The 16700-nt window shown below is 46.1% G+C and overlaps 1 protein-coding gene across 1 annotated transcript in view; it reads right to left on the bottom strand.

Annotated features, from left to right (window-relative positions):
* Positions 1-14859: 14859 nt before the first annotated feature.
* Positions 14860-16700, bottom strand: part of SH3RF3 (SH3 domain containing ring finger 3) — a 257563-nt gene continuing 255722 nt past the window's right edge. The window contains exon 10 of the mRNA XM_054386557.1: positions 14860-15028. Within this exon, the coding sequence (XP_054242532.1) occupies positions 14860-15028 (169 nt within the window). The remainder of the gene's footprint in view (positions 15029-16700) is intronic.

Here is a 16700-nt window from a genome sequence, read left to right on the forward strand (position 1 = left end):
GAGAAGTCTTATTAGGAGTAGCTGAGGGAACTGGGATTGTTTAATCTGGAGAAGAGGAGGCTCACACTCTACAAGCACCTGAAAGGAGATCATAGTGAGGCAGGTTTTGGTCTCTCCTGCTTAGTATCAAGTGATGATGTGATAAATCAAAGAGCAAACCCTCCCAAGCAGCACTCAGTGAGCTCTATGGTCAAATCTTTTGCAAAAGGGTGGCAAGCATTACTTATTGTCCACACTACATTGGTGCTACACAAACCAAAGGTTGCAGTTAACCAGCTTTGTTCCCATGCTGCATTCCCAGGGAACAGTCACAGGACCTCAAATTGCACCAGGGAAGGCTTAGATGGGATATTAGGAAAAATTTCTATACTGAAAGAGTGGTCAGGCATTGGAACAGGCTGCTCAGGGAAGTAGAGGGTTGCAGACTCTGGAGGTGGTGAAAAAAATGTGTAGAGATGGCACTTGGGGATGTGGTTTAATGGCCATGGTGGTGTTAGGTTTATGGTTGGACTTGATGATCTTCCCCAACTGAAGCAACACTGTGACTGTTCCCTGGGAATGCAGCATGGGAACAAAGCTGGTTAACTGCAACCTTTGGTTTGTGTAGCACCAATGTAGTGTGGACAATAAGTAATGCTTGCCACCCTTTTGCAAAAGATTTGACCATAGAGCTCACTGAGTGCTGCTTGGGAGGGTTTGCTCTTTGATTTATCACATCATCACTTTTTTGTGCACTATTGTACAGTCTGTCACCTCTGCAGTGTGAGACCATGTGCCACAGCATCCAAAGTAAGGCAGCAGGAGTGAGGAACCTCTGCATTACCAAAGGCACCTTTCCAGGAGCACCTGACTGCAGTGGAGCTGCCCATAGCCCCCACCCCTGTGGCCTGAGCCTGTGGGCAGCTACTTGACTCCCAGAGCATTTAGCAAAGCAGGGGCTCTCTCCCAGAGGTTTCATTATTTTCCCTGTGTATATTGGCTTGCACCTTCTCCAGGTGAAACTTCACAGTTAATCTTTGTCTGTGCAGGAGTTGTAAAGTTTTCAGGTCCTGTTGCATGATTTCTCTGCTCTTGCTTGTGACTGTAACACCTCCCAGCTTCATATCGACTCCAAAGGCAGCATGCTATTTTCTGTAAAGATTAATAAGAAGACATCAGCTTGGCATCAACCTGAATGGCTGCCAGGACATGCTCTCCTGACTAGACTGCTCCTCTGCTGTACGCCCTGAAGAAATGAAGCAGTGACAAGTTGGTGTGAGGTCATGCCCTGTGCTCCTGTTGATGGGTGCAGAGCAACCAGCTCGGCTATGTGCTACTGGGTGGTCATTCAGGCTGGGCCTGTAGGTGTGTCACTGGTGTCAAAAGACAGATTAGCCCTGATGGACTTACAAGAAGTGCAGGGCTCTCCAGCCCTTCCTGACTGAGCCTGAAAGCCTGATGTGATGGGGAGACAACTTGACTGGATCTGCTGGTATCAGAGAGAGCTTTTAGCCTTTCAGTGGTGTTTAGAGGTTATGTACCAGCAGTATGACTGCATTTTAGTGGCATGGCAGCAGCCTGGTCAGGGATATTTATCAGGAAGCCGCTGTGTTTACAATGTGAAAGTGGAACAAGCTATAGTTTGGGGATAGAGGGAAGACCCCGAGGGCTTACCTCTCCCCAGACTAAACTGGGTTCCCAAGCAGGTTCAAGTGGGAACCAGATGCCAGGGAAGAGCAGGGGAATAGGTTCAAGTCCCAGATCTGCACAGGCCCTGAGATCTCTTCCTGTCCATGCTCTGAAGCAAGGTTGGTATTTTCCTGTGGCCAGGAGTGCTGGAAAATAATCCCTTAGGCCCTAATATGAGCAGCTATCAATGACTCAAATGTCATTTTGTGAGATGGAGGATAGGCATGGTATTGTCTCAGATCTAGGAGGCACTTTAGGCCTGCACAAAAAGCAAGCAAGGTACTAATAGCCAGAGCTGTGGACAACTACATGAGTGAGTCTGTGCACGCACACTGTATGAGGCTCTTTACTTCAGAGGTAAAGCATATCTTACTGGATGCATAAAGTATGATAATTCTCCAAATGGTTGGTTAGAGCATGAAGAGTGCTCATTTAGTGTTATTTTAGCTTTATATTTTCACAAGGGCTGGGCAAATGTATTAGCAGTGAGGAGCTCTTTTGTGCTTGCTGCACATGCATGTCCTTGTCTGCATTGTGTCTGCATGGCTTCACAGGTCTCATGGTGTTGGAGGGATGGAGAGCAGATACCTCAGGGATCAGAAGGAATGGAGGTTGGAATTGGACTGGGGTTGACTAGGAGCTCTGCCAGGAGAGAGAAGAGCTGAGCAGCCAACATCTGTTCTACGCCTCCACTTCCTGGGTGTTAGTGCTGGGGGAATTTCAACACCAGTGCGGTCAGGCAGCTGTATTGATGACTGTCCCAAAGGAGGGATGGGAAAGTTCCACCAGATAGCACTGAGGTCACCCATTTCCACTTGCTCTGTCTGGGGATTTTGGTCTGCTCTGTGGTTGGCTTTTCTTTCCCTTCCTCTTTCCATCCCTCTCATAGATTTGCTGCAGCCTTTCTGTTGCTAGCTGGGGCTGTTTCAGGAGGTTTAAGGAAGAACTTGGTGCTGCTGGCCAAGATCAACATGACCAAGAGCAGCTACAGTGAAAGGAGAGGAAATAACCCTTAAGTCTTGGTGGCTCAAGGGCAGCTGTGCACACTGCTGTCCAGCCTCTTTTTGGAAAGGACCTTAGCCCCAAGATGCTGCTGTGAGAGGGAAAGCAAATTGCTCCTGGACACTTGCCACTGCGCTGGTTTGATTCTCTGGCTGTGCAGGTGAGGAGGGATTAAAACCCTGGATGGTGATGTTAGCCCACAGGCAGCTCATAGGGTACTCCTCCACCAGTGAGAATCTCAGTCCCACCAAGGTCTGCATCACTAAATGGTTATTCTTCATCTGCTGGGAGATCCTGGTGTGTCCTGCTTCTGCACCATTGGCATTTTTCTTTCTTCTTTTTGGATCTGCCACATGGGCTCATGGCCCTGTGGTAGCTGACTGCAAAAGCCCCATTGCCCTTGGACCAGAGATACACTCTTGCTGAGCATCCCTTGGATGTTGGAACAGCCCCTGCCAGCCCTGCAGCTGACCTGCCCGGTCTGGAACAAATCCATGGAGAGGCAAAAGTATGGGGTGGCCTTGGCAGTACAGGGTGGTGTTGGGGCTGGGCCTGACAGTGTCAGGGGTTATCTGAGGGCTCAGCTCGCTCCCCAGCGTGAGAGTGATTTATAAACATTTAAGAAAAGGAAAAAAAAAAAAAGAGGAGAAGTAATTTGACACACTTAAAAAAAAAAAAAAAAAAAGGATAGACCTATCCAGTACTAGGCTGCAGAATGTATTTGGTTAAAAGCATAAGAAATTCTTTAACAAACACAAGTCCATATTGTAGCAGATTAACTTCTTTACACATGAGGTAAAAACTGAGTTACACTTATTAGGATACAATGGAGGTTTAAGTGTGACATTAAAAAGATGTGTTCTTAGTAATATATTGGATTTGCTGTAATTTTATTAAGTTGGAGGCAGGCCTGGCACTGTGCCTTTCTTTCTTCCTTCATGTCACCATTGTATCACAGGACCATTTGATGTCATCAGCAACAGGGAAAGGAGTGGGCACCAGGGGTGGATTTTTAAATTCATTATGTCACAGTTTGGCCCAAGGGGCTTAAAGGGGCTAAAATTAAAACCCAAACCCATCTAAATATAAAACAGTTTTAACATCTACAGATGAGTACTGGCTTAGCTATCCAGCACCCCAGAAACAGATTATTGTTTAAATTGCAGAATTCTGCTCAGTGAGGATGGTCATTTTAGACTTGCTACAAAGATTTTTTTTTTTTTTGTGCTGAACTCTTCTTAAAACTCTCTTAGGGTCTCCTCAATTCAGTTATGGTTCTGCTCCAGCCATTAGAAAAGCCCGGGCTGCCGGGCTGCCTCCCGTACGATGACAGAGGGACGCGGTGTGAAAACAAAGGGAAGCTCTAATCTGCATCGAGCCGTAAGGAAACTAAATTTTGCCTTAACTGCATTCGCTTCTTCTGCCATCGCTGTCGCATGCCAGAGGCTTTTTTCCCTAATTGAAAATGATAGCTCCCCGGGTGCCAGGGAGTCACGTGGCAGCCTTTTATTGCCGGGCGGATTATGTGCCCTCTATATTTCACACACTGCCTGGAGAAATGCGGCAGATTTTATTGATATGAGGGACAGTCCTTCATCATGTTGGTGGTTTTTTTTTTGTCTCTCTCTCATGCTTGCGCTCTCAGTGCAGCTCGTTTTCAATTTTATTAACATCTGGGATGTAGTAGGAAGGTTTCAGTATAACAACCAGCAGTGAGCTCACAAAGAAAAATTCCCTGTTTACAGGGATGCAAAAGTGTATGCTTTCGCTGTTCTAGCAAAGGAAAACTTGGGAGAAAAAAAAAGAAGAAAAATTCCCCATATTTGTCTGACCACAAAAAGTTAAAGAAAGAAAATTCACATGTCCTCAAAAAGGTTGATTTAGTCTATCAAATTGGGAAGATTAATGAAAGTTCAAAAACCTAATATAGTTTAGAAACTAAGACAGCTGTAGAAAGCAAGATAAGGCTAATGACAAAATAAATCACTTTATAGTGATTTAGCAAGAGTGGGTTATGACTAATGAGGTACTCGGTAGATGTCCCTTTCTGAGATGTGGCTGTGCCCCAGAGAGGGTGGACCAGAAGCTCCCTTGTCTCCTGGTCACTGACCAAGGTTGCATCCTTTCATCCTAACAGGGCTGCACTGAACAGGGGGGATACAGCGATGAGAATCACTGGCCACAGGCAGCAAGGCTGCAAGACAAATCTGCATCACTGCAAGCCTCACCAGTGCTGAAGTCAGCAGGATGGTGCAGTAAGGGGTTTCCAGAGTGTAGTTTGCTTTCCCCAGTGCTGAAAAGAGCAGCCTTTTCTGCAATTTAGAAGTTGTTCTGCATCTGTGTGAACCTGAAGTAGTTGGTGAGAAAATGGGGTAACTTGGGTATCTCCTCCTCAAGCCAAAACCACCCTGCTGGTGTCCAGCAAGGATCATAGAATCGTTTGGGTTAGAAGGAACCTTAAAGGCCATCTAGTTCCAATTCCCTTGCCATAAGCAGGGACACCTTCCACTAGATCCAGTTGTTCAGAGCCCCATTCATACTGTCCTTGAACACTTCTAGCAAGGGGTCATACACAACTTCTCTGTAGAACCTGTTCCAGTGTCTCAACACCCTCACAGTAAAAAATATTTTCCTTCTATCTAATCTGAAGTTACTCTCTTTCAGTTTGAACCCATTATCCCTTGTCCTGTCACTACACTCCCTGATAAAGTGTCTTTCCTCATCTTCACTAGACCTCCCTTAAGTACTGGAGGGCCGCTATGGAGACTCCCTAGAGCCTTCTCTTTTCCAGGCTAATCAAGCCCTACCTGCTGATTGCATCTGTGCTCATGGGTACCAGTGGGAGTCTGACCCAGTGTCATCCAGGGGGGTCTCAAATGCTAGACCTGCATTGCACACTGCTAGGTAGTGCAATCACACCCAGGTAGGCAGTGCAGGGAGGGGGTAGGAGGGAAAAGGCTGCATTGTTGATAATGATCCCCATTGAGCACTTCTGGAGCTGGGTCAAAGTGCTACCAGCAGATCCAGCCCTTTCTGCTCATGTTGAACCTCAAGAATTGCCTGCCAGAATTGCAGAGGATGTGAGAGGTGCTGCCCAAACAGTGGCCAGAGCATACTGCCTAAGGCGGCATTGCTTCAGGCATCAGCTGATACTGAGGCAGTGATGAGATCCTCCTCATCCAGAACTGCTGGCCCCACTCCCAGTGCAGTGGCTGGTCCTGGGGTGGGGGATGGGAAGGCTGGAAGGTGCCTCAGGCACTTACAGTCTTCTTCATATAAATAGCTGAACGCCTGCTGGAGCAGCACCTTGTGACTTGATCCTTCCCTCCCCAGTTCACAGGATCACAGGATATTAGGGATTGGAAGGGACCTATGAAGGTCATCAAGTCCAACCCCCCTGCCAGAGCAGGACCATAGAATCTAGCACAGTTCGTGCAAGAACACATCCAGATGGGTCTTGAAAGTCTCCAGAGAAGGAGACTCCACAACCCACCCTGGGCAGCCTGTTCCAGTGCTCTGTGACCCTAGTTACCCTCTCTTGCTTTCTCATACTCTCTCTCTCAGCTACTGAGTATTCATTTAGACACAGTCAAGCAGTGCTTTTAACAAATCATCTTGGGCAAAGTGTAGCATCAATTTGGTATGTGTTTCCAGAGCACTTGACTGTCCTCTGCTCAGGGTAAATAGATGAGGTGCAATATTGCAATGGCTTTTCATACTAAGCCATGGGAAATGCTCAATAACACATTTGTCTGCCTTTGAGTCTGAAGGAACACTGCTCTATTTAATGAAGGACTCTTCTATGAGGATTGGAGAGTAGAAGGAAGGAGGACTTCATTATTTTGCTAAACTTTCATTTAAAGTGCCTGTTCCAGAGCCTCCTGACACTAATAGGAAGTTTGAGCATTTAAATGAACCCTGTTTCTGTATCTCTAAACTGATGGGAAGTCATCAGAGAAAATCCAGAAGCTGCCAGAAGAGCCACACAGAAGGACCATGCCCTTCAGATGAGGAGGTAATTTGCAGTTCAGACCTCAGGGTGGCTTTCTTCAAGTTCTGGTACTGTTTTATAGCTGATACTTGAAACCTTTGCCAGGTAGCCTCCTCTGTCACAAGCACAGGTAGCCCTGGACCAGCTTAAATAGCATCCATCAAAACAACATGCAGCACAGCAGCACCATAAGTGCTCAGCAAGAATTCTTGGCTCTTTTAGTAGTGCTATAGTAGAGAAATCATAGAAATATATGTGCATATGCACATATATTTGTGTGTGTGTGGGGTTATATGTGTATATATATCTACATGTTTACCACAGTAGCGATGGCAAGAGCTGTCATGTTCAACTGGTGCAGCACTGAGAGGTGCAGCTTGCTGCTTTTAGAGGCAATAAATAACCACTGACTGTCCTTAACTTGCAGGTCAGAAGCCATATTACCAAAGCATTTTGAAAGTTACCTGCTGTAGTTCCTAATGACCATTAATTGCATGGACACATTAATTGGCTGAATTTGCAACGCTGTCCTTAGCCCTTCTTCTCCCGTGGTGTGATGAGTCCTTTTTGAGGGACAGCCTGGTTGGTCCCTAAAGGTCCCTCAGTCAGTGCAGAGCTGGTGGGTGAGCCCAGAATCTCAGCTGCACCCCGGACAGAACCCTCTTAGATGAGGCTACAATTACTACTTATTGATTTTGCTTCCAAAAAGTGATTACTGTGACCATCCCTGGTGTATTTTCTTACTTTCAAATGTCCTCCTACCATAGATTTTAGTGAGTTATTTGGGTATTCTACATCAAATGGTCTGGGGGCTCAACAATTTTTACGCACACAACTTGTGTCACGTTTACAGATCCATTGCGTTTCTCCTGCTTATGTACATTTTCCTTCATGAGACATATTTAAAACAGAAAATAAAAATAACCCATTAATCTTTTCCTTCCTCTGCCTCCCAGATGAGCGAAACTGTTGGAGGAAACTTAATCCTATTCCTTAATTTATGGAGAAATGCAGAAGTCTAAATCAAGCTCTGAGAAGATTAGACTGTAAACTTCCAGTGGAAAAAAAACAGGGAGACCAACCCCATAGGGTGCTGAAAGCTTTGAGTTGTTGAACCTCTTGAGCTGCCACAGACATCTCTTCCCCCCAGGACAAGACTAAAGAAAACTGTTGCCTTCCATGTGGGAAGTGCCTCATGGTACAAATGCCAGCACAGATCTCGTGCCTGCATGGGCAGCTGCTGAGAGCAGCAGCCCCAGTGGGCTGCTCCCACGGTGCAATGCTGTGGTACCCACCATGCCTCACCATAGTGGAGGACAAAGTGCAGAAGTGATGTGCTGAGCATGTTTGAAGGCTTTGACTTTTGCTGTAACTTTTTTTACAGCCAACCAGCACAAAAGCTGCTGCGTGTCCAATGTTGGACAGCAGGTGGGAGGAGGTAAGCCCCAGCACATGGTGGTCTCTCAGGAAGCTGATGCTGTTCGTTGTGTTTAATTTTTCAGCTATGTCCTGTAACTGTTCCTGTATGAGAGCATTGGAGATACTTGGGCAGTGCTGCTGCTTGTAAACCTGCTAATCTACAAAGAAAAATAGGCCAGGAGTGCAGCAAATGTTTTTCTGCCTCTCTGAGGCACTAGGATGCGCTTCATCAGAGGAAAACAAGCTGGGAGCAATAGACATAACAGGATTAAAATGGTGGCTACTCTGTCATTTTCCATGCTAACTCTGGTGCCTGCGAATTGCTGAAATATGGCTGAAATGCTGCTGTGCCACGTCGTGTTCAAAAAAGTGATTTGTTAAAAGAAAATCCATGCTGGATAACTGAATCGGGTCCATTAAAATAATATGTAAACACTGGCCCCGCAGTTTAGCTACCACACATTTTGATCGCCTGCAAGGCAATTCTCCCCCTCTCTGCGTTACCATGTAACCTCATCAGAAGATAAACAGCCTCCTTACCCCCAAACATTTTGCAATTTGCATTTAGATTGTTCGGTGCCAATATTCAGGATAAGATACTTCCCAGCTCTGTCAAACAAAACCTGATTGTCATTTAGCAGAGTGGCAGTCAATTTATGGTCCCATTAATGCAGATCCCAGGCAATTATTTGGGGAGGGGAAAAACCTTAACAAATTGCCCCACATTCTGATTAACATGATTTTCCAGTGGGCAGCTGGAGGGCAGATTTGATATATTCATGAGGAAGAGAAAGTGAATGCCTTTCTGATATTGCTGGGGAGAAAGTAAGGGGGGGGCGGAAGGGAGACCGGGAGGGGGGCAGCTCACAGACCCCTTGACTGTGCACCATCACACATGAGTCGCCTTGCAGAGCTAATGGTGTCATGGGACAAGGTTTCTGCACCTAGGTCAGGAATGGAGGTGGAGATGTGCCAGGCTTTGACTGCCAGCCTGACTCAGTGGCAGTTCTGGGGTCCCAGCAGGTTTCCTTAGGGTTGGGATGGCATGTAGAGGCTTAGTGGGAAAAGGTATGCAACAAGGCACTGCCCTGGCTCTGCAGTCCTCTGGGCTGTGCCTGTGCCTTCCTTGGGGACCCTGGCCCCCAAGCACTCATGGTCTGGCTTGGCCAGCTGAAATGAAAGAGGGCATGTCTTCCTGGTGACGAGACTGCCCTCCACTGCTGCCATGCACATCCCAAAACTGCACTCCTGGGACCAGCCAGGGAGTTGCACATGCCAACATAACTGGTACCAGCTTTACCCATCTTGTGCAGATGGGAAATGCAAATTTGGTATGTTTTCGTGCTCTGACAGTAAGCTGAAGACAATCCTCTGTTCCCTCCTGCCTTAATGGCTTCACTTTTCAGCTGCCTCATCATTTAGCTGTGCTCCCTGTCACTGCTGTGCTCCCAATAGTGAATCCATGAGAGATGGTAACCTTGCTGTCAAAGGAAGCTCCCCCATTGTTCACCCCCATCTTTTGCTGGGGTGTGGCACCGATGGCACTGATCAATCTCAAAGCTTCCCTGGGCATGGCATTTCCCCCAGGGACATGTACCCTTAACTAAAAATCCAGCCCCTCTTTCCAGTGCCCTCTCTGAGAGAGGTGGACAGGTACAGCTAGGGCAGTCCTGCTCCCTGACAGCATTCCTTCCTTGTGGGTTTTTCTGCACACACACACAAGATGTGTGCACGCAGGAGGTTGCAAAGCTCACAACCCTGCACACAAGGACGTTTCTTTTGCCTTTACAAAAACACCACGTCACGTCTCGGCTGGTGCTTTAGAGCCATTCGTGTTGGAAACAGCTTTCGGTGACTCCCTTGCCAAGTCAGTGACACACTGTCTGTCTTTGCCGGGGGCTGCTGGGGTCTCCATAGGGTAGGAGCAAAGAGAGAGACAAGTGGAAATGGGCTCACCTGCAGCTGAACTGTATCTATAAACAGCGTGGAAGTCTTAGATGATGAGAAGAGTCGCCCCAGAGCAAGCCCCTTGGTGGCCTGGCTCATGACCCTCCACAGCACTGTGGGGCAGGTAGTGCTGCTCAGTGGCTGAGAAAACTCAAGTTGTTTTCTGAAGGTAGGGCAGACACCTGCACCTCAGTGCCTGGAAATACATCTCTGACCACTTGGAAAGTTTCTTTTGCTACATGAAAGGCTGGGCCAGGCCCTTCTCCAGATTGTATCACCTCTTGGCTTCCCTGCTAGTACAGCTCATTTATTTGGTTTGGCATTGACTAGCTGAGCCTTGTAACTGCCAGGTTCACGATGTTATAAGGAGCTGCTGATATGAGGAAGAGCTTTTGGCTGCAGGAAAGCCCTGCAGATGTTGTCCAGGTGGTTCTGCTCTCCATGAATGTTTAGGAATGGTCAAGCCATATAACAACTTTATGATGATTATTTTTCTTTCAGAACATGACTGGGATTACTATCAGGTTTTGGAGCAGGAGCAAAGAGTGGCATGTGGTGTGTGCTGGCAGTGCAGGCCAGAGAGGTGCCAGAGAAGCAGGACTTGGCAAAGGCTGGAGGGGATCAACACTCCAGATCAGCTTGGAAATTGCTGGCAAGCTCCTCTATGGCATTTTGCACCATGCTGACCAAGGTTAGGGGTAGTTCAGATGTCCAGGGTACAACCTGTTCCATCACTTTCTCTCCCTCTTCCTTGGCTGTATGTAGCCCGGAGGGCACGTGGACCCTCTTGGCACCATGCCCAAGCCTACTTCAGGGAAGGAGGAAGGAAGTCTTTCACTGCCCACAAACTTCCTCAAACCACCAGGTGACCTCAGAGCACCCCCAAAGCCTGCCAGCAGGGTTTAAAGGCTGCTGTTTTTCTTGCAAGCACTTCTGCTGCTGCATCCCCTCCCAGCAATTCTGCCACAGCCTTGCGCTTGCTACCTTAGTCCCTCTTCACATTCCATTCCTGCTCTCTTTCTCTGGACCTACACACCTTTTCTCCACAGATAAGTTATTAATTTATCTAATGAGGAAAGGCTGAGAGACCTGGTTCTGTTTAGCCTGGAAAAGAGAAGACTGAGAGGGGATCTTATCAATGCTTACAAATTTTCAAAGGCAGGGATCAAGAAGATGGAATCAGGCTCTTTCCAGTGGTGCTCAGCGACAGGATAAGGTGTAACAACACCTTAAGTTGTTAGGAACACGAGAAGTTCTGAACTTAAGGAAAAACTCTCTTTGAGGGTGACACAGCACTGGAACAGGCTGCCCAGAGGGGTTGTGGAGTCTCTTTCTCTGGAGATATCAAAAATCTACCTGGTCACAGTCCTGATCTAGGTGAAATCTGTTTTAGCTAGGGGTGAGAGGGCTTAGACTAGATGATCTCCAGAAGTCCTTTCCAACTGCTGCCTCTGTGATTCTTCAGATCTGGAAGAATCCCAGATCTGCCAAAAGAAGATCCAGATTCAGAATCCTGCTCAGGCATCTCTTACCTTTAACTGGGGTTTATTTATGTGGGAATTACTACTGAAAGCAATGGAGATGTAAGGTCCACTCAAACACCAGCAGGGTTTGTAGAGGGGCCTTCCCTGTTTTCTTTGTGAACCTCAGAGCCCCTTACATTGCTTGTTCACTTTACCATCCAATAGAGAAAGAAACCTCAGTCAAGTTGCATTAATGTTTATTTTAATTAAAGAATCAGAAACACGGTCATTGTAATTCATTTGTACTCATATCCGCCAACATTTTCTAAATTACGTTAACATTCATGTATAACAAAAACATTTTCTGAGCTGTGCAAAGTTCAAAGGAATTGTTCAATTACTTGAACCCATTTCTAGAAGAGCAAACCTGGCATTTTACAAACTGAGGCCACCAGAGGGACTCTTTTCTTCCCCACCCTCACCCCTACCCCATTGTAGAAGATGCAGATGCCCTCTCCTCCCCCTTTCCCTGGTATGACAGGTGAAAATTAGACCACTGTACAAGCCAAATCTCTCCCAGGCCAGGACTTTCTGAATGGCTCGGGGTCACGTTTTCATATCACTGAGCTGTATTAAGTTCTACACTTGTGCTCCTGGTATGGAAGTGATTTGTCCAAGAAGTTTACTCAGTAACCCAAACTGTGATGATAAGCAATAAACAAGGGCCAGAAACAGCTGTTATCAAAACAGAAACACGCCTCTGTCTCACCCCAAATACTTTTCCTTGCAGGAGGCATGACTGGAAGGGTTGCTGTCCATTAAGAAACCCCCTCATCCTCCCTGCAAAATAAATATATTTCAAGGAACTGATTTCATGACACAACATCTGCACACTTTCCGTGATCTTCTCACACACCAAATTTTGTCCTGTTAGAGTTAAGCATGAGAAGGTAGAAATCTGGAACCATTTTACATCTGGCTAAACACAACAGGCAGCAAGCAAGCAAGGTATCATCCTGTTTCATTTTTTCTGAGTATAGTAAATACACCCAAAGAACAGAATTTTAAGAGAGTTTTAACCACCGTAAGTCATCAGAAAAAAATCTCCTCATCTCTGACAGATCTAACCCAGAATTTTTATTGGAATTGATAACACGCATTCTGGCATTGCTGACTCACTGACTGTGCAGCTCAAAATTTGAGGTGAAGCAATACCAATTCTGATACGAACCAAGTAAGTGGAACAGATATGGCTCTAGTCTCAAGCAAGTCTTTCCATAAGAGGTTTCTTCAGTCTCTTATTTGTTATAAAAAGGCAATTTCCTCTCAACAGTAACTAAATTTTAAGTGGCTGCCTCACTACAATCTGGAACATGAACAAATGCGGCAACATTAAGTATAAAAAGAAATACCTTGAAAACGATGCCTCCCTGTTTGAACGTGCTATACTTGGCCATGGACTGTATTTCTGGAATTGGTTTGTTACATGTGACAGCAAGAAAAAACTTATTTTACAGAGAACAAAGCCACAGAGCTGAATGTAAATGGGAATGCTCGCTTACATGGGTTTTGATATGTACTAGTGCACATGGCTTGAATGAAAACAAAACTCACACCTTCACATATGAAATACTGGTAACGCAGTAACGATGCTCACCCACTGGGCCTCTTCCTTTTAATAAGATCATCTCCAGGTTACAGTGCCTCCAACGTGCTTTTGAACGACCACCACATGTAGGCTTTGGCAAACAGCCAGCCGCCGGCGAAGGCAAGGTTCAGATACAGCTATGAAAAGCCTTTCATCACATTTCATTCCTCAAGAGCCAATGTCCTTTTCAATACCCTCACAATCATGTTATGGATTTTTCTCTCATTCTGCTTCATACGAATAACTGGCTAAACTCACATTTATTGCACCTTGAAGTCCCTGGTAGATGGAAGCTTATATTGCCTGATACAGTTTGTATTGTAGCTTGACCACATTAAGAAATCGAACAGTCTCCAGAACTGTACATTTCTACAGCAATAAATCACATTTCAATAACACCAAATGCAGCCATCGCAGATCAGCTCTTGTCTCTGTGATGCAATGACAGAGGAAAACTCCATGCTCCCTGCACGTGCTAGAACCTGCAGTGTTCTTCTTATTGCCATGAAAAAAAAAATCAATTAAACCGACTCCTCTGGGAATTACTTCCAATTCTGGAGTAATTATCACTCTCTAGACAGAACGCTGTGCTTCAGCACGGGTCTCAGCCACTCTAAATAGACAGGAGAGAGCGGACACAGGCATGTTGCACAGGCACGCTCCTCCAGGTGCATTTGTCAGTGATGGAGCAGCTTTTTCTCTTTTCCTCTACAAAGCAAGACCAAGCAGCCTGATCTTCAGCTACGTTTCTAACTTCTTATGTCGAATGCACATCTTGTTGCAGCCTCTCTGTTTAACCAAACCGAATCTTTAGCAATTAAAAAAAATTAGCACCAGATGTATGAAAAAGAGGAAATGTCTGATCTAGTAGGAATATATATATATAAAGTAGAGCAATTTTTACAGTAAAAAGGTACGTCATACAAAAAAAGCAATGGAAAGGGATACCGAAGGACAAAAATCCATGCTGCATATAATAAAAGGGCAGAAGACAGGCAAAAGGGATTCTGCTCAAATAACCACAGTTTAATGGTGGAGCTGTACTTTCTCCAGGACCACCCTGGCTGCGGCAGCGCCAGGACACCAGATGTTTGGGACTCTGAGCACTAACACACTCACTGACAAACTTGCGCAGCATTATCGTTGAGGTATATAGAAAGCATGACATTAACGTTTTGGATTCCTCATTCTTTCTTGCACAATGATGCATCATTCTTTAGCTGGGGTTTTCTCCACCCTCTCCTCCCTCTTTTTCCCTCAGGAAAAATGAAATCCCAGTTTAAGAGCTTCCTAGCACACCTCCTTGAACACTCAAATCCATCTTGCATAGGCCAGTAATAAGAACACTGCAGCTCTGACAAATAAGTTACAGCAATATAACAGTTTTCCTCTTAATCTTTTTTTTAAAGATATCTTCTCTATAATTTACACAAAGGGTTAACAGCCAGAGTTCAGGTCACGTACAGTCCAGATGGGTGTCCTTTCAGTCTGTGATTCCAGGTGGAAGGCACTACTTCAACATACCACTGTATGCACTGCACGGGGGCTCAGGAGTACAGTGAGGGCACTGTATCTCCAGAGCTGTAGACTGAAGGGCCTGGGGGAAGTCTTTGGAAATAAAAATGGCAGTGGTTATCAGTCCAGATTCTCTTTGCTGTCTCTTCTTGTGCTATGCAGTTTCCCCTGAAAGCTCCTTCAGTTGACGGAGGGGCAAGCTGTCCTCAGAAGCTCTCGACAAAGCTCCCAGGAAAGAGGCCCGTCCTGCCGTTCCTCTGCAACGTCCCTTTGTACCAGCCGTCCTCCCGTTTCTTGTGCACAAACACAATGTCACCTTCCTTCAGTTCAATCTCAGCCTCACTTTGTGGCGGGTATGGGACCACAACACGGTACCTTTGGAGACAAAAACACACAGACACCGTCAGCCAGCAGTCGAGTTTGTGCCAGGCACCAGAACCAAAAATCCTGGGGAAAAACACTTTGGTAATATCAGTAAGTTCCATTTTTGCACATCAGTTGTACCTGATATAGCTAGCTACATTTTCTAGTAAAAGTCAGTATGATGGGGAGATTTACGGCCAGCTTGACTGGGTGCTTGACTTAGTAGGTGCTCTGCAGCTAGATCATGAGAGGAAGACATTGTCACCTGACTGGACTGCTTGCAGTGGCCCCTGCTCCCAGTCACATACTGAGCCTGTGCCAGAGACTCCAGCCGCTTGCTCTCAGTGTGTAACATGTCTCATTTAGCATTGCATCTGCTCCATCCAAAATCATACAATGTTTCAGCTGGAAGGGACCTTTAAAGGTCATCTAGTCCAACCCCCCTGCAGTGAGCAGGTGCATCTTTAAATAGATCAGGTTGCCCAGAGCCCCATCCAACCTGACTGTGATGTTTCCAGAGACAGGGCACCTACTACTTCTCTGGGCAATCTGTGTCAGTGTTTCACCACTCTCACCATAAAAAAATCTTTTCCTGATCTCTAGTATGAATCTACTAGGCCCTACTAAAAAGCCTGTCCCCACCTTTCTTATAATCCCCCTTTAAGTAATGAAAGGCTGCTATAAGGTCTCACCAAAGCATAGCAGAGGAATAGAATGACCTCCCTCTACCTTGCTGGCCACACTGCTTTTCAAGCAGTCCAGGTTATGATTTGCTTTCTGGACTGCAAGAGCACATTGCCAGACCGTGCCCAATTTTTCAGTCTCCAGCACCCCGAAGTTTTTCTCCACAGGGCTGATCTCAATCTTTTAATCCTCTAGTCTGTGTTGATACTGAGGGTTGCCCTTACTCAGGTACAGAAAACTGGACTTGGCCTTGTTGAACCTCATCAGGTTCACACAGACCCACTTTTCAACTTTATCCAGGTCCCTCTGGATGGCATTCCATTCTTTAGGCATGTGAATCGAACCTCTCAGCCTGGTGTCATCTGCAAAGTTGCTGAAGGGTGCAATCGATCCTATTATGTCAATGATGAAGATATTAAATAGCACTGGTCCCAATACAGACCCCCGAGGGACACCACTTGTCACTGACCTCCATCCAGACATTAAGCCTTGTCCCATTACCTTGGATGCAGCCATCCAACTAATTCCTTGTCTACCAAACAGTCCACTCATTAAATCCACCCTTAGAGATAAGGATGTTAGGTGGGGGCATGTCAGAGACCTTACACAAGTCCTGATAGGTGACACCCATAGCTCCTCTGTTGTCCATCAATGATGAAAAAATCAGGTTTGCAGTGCTCCCACCAACTGCCTGTGATATTGGCAGAAGGTAGCTAAAACAATTCATATTTTTCTTATTATTATGTTTTTTGAGAATATACTTTGGGTCCCTTAAACCTGGAAGGGAAGCTAAAATGAGCATTTGACCTGTCTCCCACAGCATCCTCCTAGAGAAATTGGCTGCTCATGGCTTGGATAAGCGGATGCTTTGCTGGGTTAAAAACTGGCTGGCTGTTGGTGGCTGGTCACTAGTGATGTTCCCCAGGGCTCAGTTTTGGGGCCAACCTTCTTTAATATCCTTGTCAACGATCTGTATGAGGGATTGAGTGCGCCCTCAGTA

Source organism: Indicator indicator, chromosome 1 (genome assembly GCF_027791375.1).
Source record: "Indicator indicator isolate 239-I01 chromosome 1, UM_Iind_1.1, whole genome shotgun sequence".
Lineage (NCBI taxonomy): Eukaryota > Metazoa > Chordata > Aves > Piciformes > Indicatoridae > Indicator > Indicator indicator.